At 35.5% G+C, this 11,237-nt stretch overlaps 1 protein-coding gene across 1 annotated transcript; it reads right to left on the reverse strand.

Moving 5' to 3' along the window:
* Positions 1-3,769: 3,769 nt before the first annotated feature.
* Positions 3,770-6,504, reverse strand: LOC131143933 (auxin-responsive protein IAA13-like). The gene is made up of 2 exons (XM_058092287.1): positions 6,257-6,504; positions 3,770-3,887 (listed from the first exon to the last, which is right to left on the reverse strand). The coding sequence occupies exons 1-2, from the start codon at positions 6,502-6,504 to the stop codon at positions 3,770-3,772; spliced, it is 366 nt and encodes a 121-aa protein (XP_057948270.1).
* Positions 6,505-11,237: the final 4,733 nt, after the last annotated feature.

The raw sequence follows: 11,237 nt of genomic DNA on the forward strand, positions 1-11,237 counted from the left end.
ATACATTTCAGTTATTATTATTAAATATGAAAATTTTTATTTATAATTATGTATGTAATGTTATGAAATTATAACATTAATTTCTATTTATGAACTTATTCCTGCCATGAACCCTTTCTTGCTGTTATGAATTTAATATTAATACTTATTATTATTAAGTATAAACCCTTTCCTGCCATGCACTTCTGTATATTTTTGCATATTCTGAAATTGTTTAAAATTTCATTAATTGTTATGAATGTGAACAACCTTTTTCTTTAATTTTCAGGGAATAGTTATGAATTTTAATTATTGTTGTTGAAATTGCAACATTTTTTTCGAAAATTATACTCTTGTAGGAATTTTTCAGAATTTGTATATATATAATAATAATAAAAGGTAGTGTTTGGGTTGTTTGTTGAGTAAAAATTGAAAAAAATAAATAGATAATCATAAATTGGCTTAAATCCTAACTACACTTACAAGTTCAACATGTCATTAACTTGTGATTTTCCTCAGGCCTAACTACCTAAAATTTTTTTTTTTTTTTTTTTTTTTAAAATGGGTGGTTTAGCTACATAGGAAGTTTCACATTTTTTTTTTTAGTTTTTTAGAACGAAAATACAATGTCATGTAAGAATAATCATAAATTTAACAAGCAATTTTTATACCTATCTCACACTTTGAATATGTTATTATACGTACCTCTTGAATGCTCTTGTTTTAGGCTAAAATTTGATTTAACAATCCAGTTATTATGTTTATAGGTTTTAGCCTAAACCTGATTTGACAATCTATTTCTTATGTTTATAAGTTTTGACATTTTTATTCTCCTTGAGGCTAGGTGTGTTGGAATTAAGGTTCGAACATTGAGTGCTATTTTTGTTGTATCACAATTTGATTCATAATGAATAAAAATATTTTCTCCTTCCTCAAATGTAGGAGTAGTCTTCAAAGGTTAATTCACACAAATCATGGTGTTAATATTATTTACTTAGTCTTTATTGAGTTGCCCCTTATACTTAGAAAAGTCTGTCCACTTGAAACCCATTACAAGTGTTACAATTAGGAAGTTTTATGTTTTCTCCTCCTCCTTCCACCCCACCTAATTTGCACAGTACAATAAATTTGAGTTAGAGCGTGGTGTCATTATATTACTATATGAAGACATTAGGGTTTTAATTGTTGTGTTATTATTTTCTTTTTTTTGTTTTACTTTTCAAGTTGCTACATGTAACCATAACTTTATTAATTTGAATTAACATTAAATAAATTAATATGTTGAATTAAATTAGTAATATTCATTTATATCATAGTAATATGTTGTAAATAAACATTAATAACAAGATTATTGTTAATTAAATATAATAAACTGATCTTATTTATTAAGGTATTAATTATTAATAAAATATAATTAAATAATACACTATCTATATTCCTTATTTAAATGTTGAGTATTCAGATTGTTAACCTAAGAAATCATCACAACTTATGAAGTAAAAAAAAGATCCTAACTATATTTTAAAAGTTCAAGAATTTTCCTAACTTATGAAGTGATTTGTACTTAATTAAATAACATTCTGACATGCATATATAAATTAAATATTTTTATGATAAAAAAATATTATTGCCTTATCTTTGGGGAGACCTCGGAATTGAATGTAAATTTACATTGGATTTAAATAAAATGTAATGTATATATTAAAAATTACTCAAATACATTGAAATCCAAATCTAAGGTTTCAAATTGTTTTAACGAAATAAAGACACTCCAAAATCTATATACTTGAAGGTTTAAAAGCTATAAGAGAGTTTAATGATCATAATAGAGTTATAAGATGACTAAACTTAGTGAAATTAATTATTGATTACTATTAGTAAAACGTAGCACTTATACATACAATTTTGTTTTGCGTAAGTTTTTTTTTTATTTCCCGAGCGCCAATCTAAATGGCAGGAAGCTCAAGTAGTGTTCTGGTGACAGTATTATTGTACATAGGGGGGGACATCATAACCGAAGTAGATGGTGTTAGTTATAGTAGTCCGTCAGTTTGACCAATTCGAATTGGCCATAGGCGTAAATTAAATAAATTATATACGAAGATATATAAATATTTGCATATTGATCCAGATCAATATGCATTGTGGGTGACCGCAAGATACCCTTTGCGAGGGTTCAATAATACAGTCCTCTACGAGAATGTTCCCATATCTGATGATTATGGTTTGCGCATTATGTTGGACGCACACTGCGTAGGTTCGACATATTTAACGGTGCAATTATATGTCAAAATCATTCCTCAAATGAGTGTAATCGTGGCTACGCAGCCAGAGGCGTCTGCCGAGTATTTGGATGGAGTCGAGGAAGACACCCAACAAACACGTCATCTCGATGTGAGTGCGGAGGTTGGTGGTATGCCTAGTGTCAAGTTTAACGAATATCCAGGATCATCGTTCGAGGCACCCGCGTATGAAGCACCTGTTCCTGACACGTATCCACAGGGAGGTTGCGAAGAAGACCCAAGAGAGGGTCCAGGTACTGAGAAAGCCGCAACCTTCGTATCCGTATTTTGGTCGTTCGCAGCATCTATTCAAGGTTTTTGTCACTACCCTCCCATTATATGTGTGGACGGGACACACTTGTATGGTAAGTACAAGGGCAAACTCCTTATTGTGACGTGCCCCAATGCAAATAGGTAAATATTTCCCTTTGCATTCACTTTTGTGCAAGAGGAAAGCTCGGACACATGGAATTGGTTTCAGTGTTGTCTTCGTACCATCACCAATAGGGATGACATTTGCCTTATATCAGATAGGCATCCAGGAATTCTCGCTGCAATGTAGTGTAATCCTAATTGGCAACCACCATGTGCCCACCACTGATTCTGCCTTCGACACGTGGTGAGCAACTTTAATACGAAAGTACGGAGTGTCAATCTGAAGCAAATGGTTGAGCAAGCGGGAAAGGAGCTTCAGGTGAGATTGGTGGCCGCTTTTCGACATGGGGGGTTGATGTACGTGGGGACGACCTACACGAGATTGATGGTCGCAATCGGGGGAACACGGATTGGGCTGCCAAGCACGCAATATACGTGACTATGTGGGGGCATCAGTGGGAGTACATTGTTCAAGGAAAGGAGGCGGAGGGTCCAATGGGGTTGGAGGACCCATATTACACATGGTATCAGTCGATCACACGACACTTCGTAGATAGGACCGCGGCAGTTTACATGAGCCTCGTAAGAAAACTTTAATGCATACATAATTTTTTACCATTTACGTTAAGTTGTCAATGTGATAACCCCTTTTTTTCGTATGCTGCAGGCGGACATACTACACCAGGTCGACCAGCTCTCTTCAGATCCTATTGTGAGCGATTTAGCGAGAGCAGGTTTGGACATTGTATACAAGGACGGGAGATGGATCCCTACACCACGCCGGACCTCGGCACCACGAGGAGGTCAAGCAGCTCCAGTACGAGGAGGTCAAGTAGCTTTCGCTAATCATCCGTCAAGTTCGTCCTTCTTGCTGCCCATTGTACAGGCGGAGTACATATTCAGGCCGTCCATACCGTATGCCTCATTGACAGCCGACAATATTGCAGGCCCATCCAATACACAGGCGGACGCCTTGTCTGGATCTACCGCCACCTCGTCGATGTCGTACCTGCTAGATGACCCTCTCGATGCCGATGAGATGGATGCACCTGCGTTGCCACCTTAGACTCATCCAGAGACTTCATACAACTTAGTTACCCATACGCTTTGCATGGAGATAGATGATCCACTACCTATGGGTGGAGATGACGGACATGTAGCACATCGACAAGGTCGGACGCCAGATGCAGAGGAGCAGCCAGGAGAGGGTAGACGCAGACGACAGCCACCCCAACACCGGATACGACCTCCCTACGACACCGAGTAGGAGATCATTGTCATATTATTTCACTTGTACAACATGTATATATTCATTCTTTCATTTGTGTATCATGTATTTGTTCATTACTTAATTTGTACATCATGTGCTTGTTCATTGTTTCATTTGTATAGTTCATCGTATTATTTGAAGTGGCAAGCATGTATTTGTTCATTTTTTAACTTGTATAGATCGTTGTATTAATTCTTTTGTACAATATGAGGATGTCCATTATTTCATTTGCATAGATGAACGGTCTATTATTTCATTTATATGACATTATATTATTTTCTTCTGATCTAAAAGGATCATTGTATTATTTATCTATAATTTCAAATATTTATTCATTCTCCACAGGATGTATATGTGAATGAAATTTGGTTATGATAGGTTGGATGTGTATGTAACTGGTGGATGTAATGTAGTGAACATACTGATATGCCAAATGTTGTGTAGGATAAATGTTTTTTTTTAACAGGTACATGGATGGATATGCTGAATGTTCCAAATGGGACTCTGCCGAATTTTTTATAGTAATTTGATAGGTTGGATGTGTATGTAACTGGTGGATGTAACGTTGTGAACATACTGGTGTCAATTGTGTTTGATAAATGTTTTCTTTGAACAGGTGCGTGGATGGAAATGCTAAATTTTTAAAGGAGACTCTGTCGAAATTTTTATAATAATTTGATACGGTCAATGTGTATGAAAGTGGTGAATGTAACATTGTGAACATACTGGTATGCCTTGTGTAGGATAAATGTTTTCTTTGAACAGGTGTGTGGATGGAAATGCTAAATTTTTAAAGGAGACTATGCCAAATTTTTTTATAGTAATTTGATACGTTCGATGTGTGAAAGTGGTGAATGTAACGTTGTGAACATACTAGTATGCCTTGTATAAGATAAATGTTTTCTTTGAACAGGTGCGTGGATGGAAATGCTAAATTTTTAAAGAGGAATTTGTCGAAATTTTTACAGTAATTTGATAGGTTGGATGTGTGTGGAACTGGTGAATGTAACGTTGTGAACATACTGATATCGAGTGTGTTGGATAAATGTTTTCTTTTGACTTCCAATACTCAGATTACTATTATTCATATTATAGAATATTGAGTCAACAACAACTAAAGAACTCAATATAACAATCATACGTTATAAATATACACTAACTCATTGGACATATACCATGGTTTATGTGAAAACAATTCATGCCTGTAAAGTAGGTCAAGAACTACATACTTACCACAAAAGAAAAAAGAAAATGACGTCAAACCTCATGAATTGTCAATAAAAATTGCTGCCAAATGAGCATAACATATTAGTGGAACTGCATACATGAAGGTTGACAATGATTAGAGGGCTCAACTTTGTTCTTGAAATTTGAACCCTATATCTCTCTTTTTTAGGCAACATGCCTGCACATATGAAACATTATTACAAAAATTTATGATCACGTATCTATTTCAAATTAATCCTACGAAATAGTGTACGTAACAAGTGTAAAAAAAAAAGGACTTCGATAAGCACAAACACCTCTATAATTTGATCCAGCTCAATGTTCAAAACTTGGACGAACTGATACTTGCTAACCCCATCCCTCAATTTCCAACTACAATATTGTCTTTTCTTATGATGTTATATTTGATATGCACTGCCCGGAGTACCTAGGAACTTGAATGAAACAGGCCTTAAAAGCATGGTCTAAAATTTTTAATATTAGGTTACTAGTAATGCAGCTACTACTCCTACACCTAAAAATGTTGCTCCAAATAAATCAACTAGTCTTCCACAGGCCTAGCCTTGTCATTCGACATCATTCCATTTGGGGCTTAGTAGTACATATACAAACATTATACATAAATATGTGCATATATACACACAAAGACACATTCACACAAACATATATACATAAGTATATATATATATATATTGCACTGGTATAATCATTTAGAATGAAATGAAAGGTGCATACTCCCAAGGAACATCTCCTACGAGCATCCAGTCCACCTCCTTATCTTCATAAGTAAGCACAAATTCGGATGATCCATTTAAAAGCTTGGAGGCCATTCTTGCTTGCTCACTCTCTCCACTCGAACGTAGTTACACAATCATAATTACATTTTAAAACTAGAACAAAATTATATATGCAACTCATTACTGTCCTAGTCCTACTAAACCACTTGGTTCTAAAACCTAGTCGTTAGATTGAGGTACAACAATGATTTAACAATAGTCTCACATCAAAACTTTTAGGATCAAATTGATAGAGAATAAGTAAATTACACATTACTGATAAAAAATATAGAAAATAAAGAATACACTCGTGAATGGAAGTGATGCCCGTGGTTGGATTAACAAACATGTCCTCCAATGCTTGGGTTAAAGTCTCATAGCAAGCGTGAGCATTTAGATCCACTTTCCTCCCTATTGGCAATCCATCCATGTTAACCTTAACAAACCCAAGATGTCCTTTTTCCATAGCAGTAGTATTGTTCTTATTGCTACCATTGTACACTTTTTTCTTTGAAGTATCCTTCAATTTATCATCCTTGCATGTCTCATCTTCTTCAGAGGTCAGAGTCTTTGCCTGGTTAGCCAAGTTGTTCATCCTATAAGCCCTTATAGGCGGCTATCCCACAACCTGACTGCTCCCAAGGAACAAAATTAATCATAGTAATGACTAATGAGTAATATATTAGTTCAGACATGGAGAGAGAGAATAAACAGTGACATGAAGCGTCAATTATCCCAATCTTTTAGTTTCAGCCATGATCCCAATCTTTTAAAAATCCAAATTAATAGGTGCATAGGAAAATCTATGTGTGATACACAACCATGATTGAGTTTTAGAAAGGAAGCATTCCAACCATAAATGGCACCAACTATTGTTACCAAAATCTGTCTGGGAGAATTTGTATCAATTACAACTTCGATCACTTGCCAAGAATGAGAGAAAAACGGCTTAGAAGACCCAAGGTGTACTCTGGGGGATTACTCTAATGCCTAAGTCAAGGAATCTGAAAGGATTATATGATGGCAATAGTAAATGAGTGAGTGGTAATGAGATGAGATGACTTACCTTTCTTAGGGGGTCCTTTATATAGGTATTTAGGGTACCTTCTTATTGATTTTCCTACCAATGGATATTTATTTGGATCGCAGGAGTTACACTTTGGCTATGGATACGTCATTAGGGAGTAAAGATTGATGTGCTAACCACTTGCTTTAATTTAATGAACGTTACCTCCTTTGTACTGATCCCTTGATGTTTTTTCATTTTTAAGTTTTATATAAGTTACTGCCAAGTTTAATGCTAGGGTCTCTTTTAGGTTATATCGCCCCTGAAATGACCAGTCTATAAATAGGAAACTCTTGGGATTAGCCTTGCAGTCCTTGCACTAGCATTACACATCATGTATATTCTCAATGACATCTAAACATACCTACTCTATATTCTTGTTTTCTAGAACCCTCTGTTGAACTCCCTTAAGTGTCCTGTCATAGTATTTTTTAACATTAATAAATAAAAAATTGCTTCATTTATTAAAATCTAGGATATTTTTTCTATAAAGTGCATGAGTTGCTACCACGCATATTTAATTAATTATTAATATTATAAAGGGAAAACCTATGCAATAGGGGCACAGAAAATCTCGCGACTTCGTGTAGCGAGAAATAGGGAAATCTTGCTACTTCGTATAGTGAGAATTAAGGAAATCTCGCTATTTCGTGCAGCGAGATTTAATTTCTAGGCCCAATCTGGCACTAATGCGTGGCAGCCAAGAGAATGCATACGTGGGAGATCTTGCTACTCCGTGTAGCGAGATTTAATTGCGAGACCCAATCTAACACAAATGCGTGGCAGCCAAGAGAATGCATACGTGGGAAATCTCACTACTCCGAATAGCGAGATTTGTTTAAATCTTGCTACTTGAAGTAGCGAGATTACGTTAGGGTCATTCTAGGAAATACTTCCTAGAATAGGGTATTATTTAATATATATTTTTTTTAAAAAGTTAAAACAGGAAAAAACTCTATATATATATATATATATCATACTTATGCCACACAAGTGAGTGTTACACTATATTATACTATCTGCCTGGGGAAAACATATTTTGTTGAAAAATAATATTAAAACATCTTCTTCTAGGGTTTACTCAATTGAATCACCTGGTTTCTCAAAAACATACATTAATTTATAAACATCATTTCCATAGGCCTGATTATCCAGAAAAATCATACATATAACTTTTATAATCAAATACTGCATTTTAACCGGTAAATTTTCTAAAAATACCTGACATAATCTATCCCCTAACCTGATTCCTTGAGAAATGCCTGTAGGGATCCTAAGGCAGTGTCTGCGGTGTTCGCACAAATCCCTGTATTCATATACCCTAGTTTAATCAGTTTAACCCTGGGATGATAACCATATTAACATTCCTAGGCCCACATACTTCCAATAACTAGTTAAATTCTAAAAACAACTGATTTAATTTATCTTCTTTACCCTAAATTTGGAGTGGTGCCTAAGATCTCCAAACCACGAATCTGCTACGATTAAAATGTTGGTGGTCGAATTTGGAACCTAGGGATATTTTTCGTCCTTCAATTAATGTCGGTTTCACTGAGAAATTAAAGAGAGAGAAAGTGACAATGAAAAGAGAGAGAGAGAGAGAGAGAGAGAGTTGGCGAATTGGGGGGTGGTGCCTCTCTGGATGATTCAATTTGAATCAGGAAGGATTACTTATATATATATATATATATATATATATATATAATATTATATTATATTTTGTTAATATATTATTATTTTATATTATATTATTTAATTAATAATAATTAATTATTTATTTATTTAAATTTTATTTTTTTTTAAAATCACTATACATAGGACCATGATCATTGTCGCTACCCTGAGCTTCCAACTCCACCTACACAACATGTTCATCACTGCCCCAGCTTTCAGGCTTCTGTTTCTGTTCATCACACTCTTGAGTATGCTTCACCATAGGCTTCTCATTAAAGACTACATCCCTACTGATCACCGTCTTGTTTGCCACTAGATCCCATAGCTTGTACCCTTTTACACCTTTTAGATATCCCAAAAAGATGCAACGATGAGACTTTGGGTCAAGCTTAGACCTCTCTCACCAGATACATGAACATAGGTTGGACACCCGAATACCTTCAATCCGGAATAGTCTACTGCATTTCTCATCAAAACCTCTTCTGCCACTCTACCCTTTAGTGATGCCCTTGGTGATTGGTTTATCCGAAAGCAAGTCATACTCACTGCCTCGGTCTAGAAGTTCTTTGGTAGCCTTGCATTAAGCCTGAGACACCGTGCCATTTCAGCAAGAGTTTGGTTCTTCCGTTTTGCCACGCCATTTTGCTGAGGTGTCCGATGAATTATAAAGTGTCTCTTGATGTCATACTCCGCACAAAACTCCATAAACCGAGAATCAGCATACTCGATCCCATTATCCGATCTTAAGTATTTGATTCTCCTTCCTGTCAGGTTTTCCACTTCAGCTTTCCAAATTTTAAACCTAACAAACGTATCTGATTTGTGACGCATGAAGTAAACCCAGAGTTACAGTATAATAGCATTTTATATACTGAATTGTGGAAATGAAATCATGTTATTGTATTGTTTTATAAATCGCATTATATGGTTTAAGGACCTTGATGAACCAAAGCTAAGTATGGTACCATAGCTTCATAGTTACTGGTGCAGCCACACTGTTGTGAGAGTGTTGGTGGTATATAGTCGATTTGGCTAGTGAAGAGTAGAGTTACCCCCTGGAGTCCGGACCAGTTGGGTAGGCAAATCGTACTTACAGTTATAGATACAGATATAGATATAGATACAGTTTGACTTAGCCTGGTGGTAGGCCATCCATGGCTAAGTCCAGTCTTCGAACCGTACAACCTAGTCGTATGGGGTTAATTTATGACGTCATATGTTTATCCATCCAGGGAAGTTCTTTTATACATATATATGTATTTACGTATATAGAGAAATTTATATGCTAGAGCATGTTTTGGAAAGAAAGTAAATATTCTGAAATATATATATAAAGATATGGGTATAGTTTTATATGATTTCACAGTGAAAGAAAAGTTAATTAATGGATGTGTTTTCACTATAGTAAAACTCATGTTGCCACACAATGATAATAATTTGTTCTGTCCTACTGAGATGTGTCTCACTCCTATAATTTCTAACCTTTCAGGAAATTAGAGGAACCAAGCTTAGAGTCTCTGAGGCAGGGTTGGATAGTGTTTTATTTAGGGTAAGTATTTGTGAGACACAGATATGTATATGGATAGAATTCGTGTGTTTAGGGATGTGTTATGAATGTTATATGGGGATTTATGTATATAGGTATGATGACATTATAACTTTGGTATTGTGGTTGGGATTTATTTATAGTTGTGCTTCCATTGAGTTTTATGATATGAGTTATAGACAGGTGATCCTAGAACCCACCTTGGGTAACAGGATGTTCTAGTCGTGGTACCAGAGATTATGTATGGGAAATGGCACTCTAGGCCCCACCACGTTCGAGGTGTTATAGATATGATATCAGAGCATTTTTATATTTGTAGTAGTATAATTTTTTGGGTCGCTACAATTGTGGTATCAGAGCCTAGAATGCTAGGTTTTGCAGACTTTAACAAATAACAATATCAGAGTATAGGAATAAATTTTGATGAGAGTTGGAAATGGGTAGATTTGGAGTCTAGCAAGTCATTATTGGAAGTTAAAATAGAATTTTGGGTTTTGGTTTTGTAGCCTGGAGATAGAAATCCATTGACGGTCTTTTGTGATTTTCTTGAGACGAAGGCTTCAAGAAAATTATGGCAAACCATTGACAGTTTTGTTTCTGAGCAGTGAGACTGGAACTTGAAATGGGAAACTTGGACGTTAAAGTTTTTGTTGGTGTGAGGGAAGTTCCTAAAGGGAAAGCCTAAGCATTTTAGAATGAGGATAGAGTGCATTCTATAGTTTCTTAGTTAGATAATCGTATTAGTCATTTTGAGATATTGGAATTCTAAGATGGGTTTCTGTCCTATTTTCAAGATGGACCTCGGTAATAGTAACGCGAATGCTGGAGGTAGTAGCCATGTGGGAGCTTCCAGTATGGGTGGCAGCGATTCAAATTAAGTGTTGCGTAGCGTTGCTCAGTAGGTCATGGCTGAAATAGCACAGAATTCTAGGGAATAGGGTTGCCCACCAGTTGACTAGGGCTGCACCATAGAGTAGTTCACTCGGATGAATCCCCCAACTTTTCTAGGAAGTGCCAACCCAATTATTGTAGAGAATTGGGT

This window comes from Malania oleifera, chromosome 12 (assembly GCF_029873635.1).
Source record: "Malania oleifera isolate guangnan ecotype guangnan chromosome 12, ASM2987363v1, whole genome shotgun sequence".
NCBI lineage: Eukaryota > Viridiplantae > Streptophyta > Magnoliopsida > Santalales > Ximeniaceae > Malania > Malania oleifera.

What these genes read in the sequence shown, in the direction of transcription:
- LOC131143933 (XM_058092287.1), bottom strand. Translation starts at nt 6,504, where the DNA reads ATGAACAACTTGGCTAACCAGGCAAAGACTCTGACCTCTGAAGAAGAT. An exon ending in ACCCAAGCATTGGAGGACAT is followed by an intron (nt 3,888 to 6,256) that starts GTTTGTTAATCC and finishes TCGGTGTCGTAG; the next exon opens with GGAGGTCGTATCCGGTGTTG.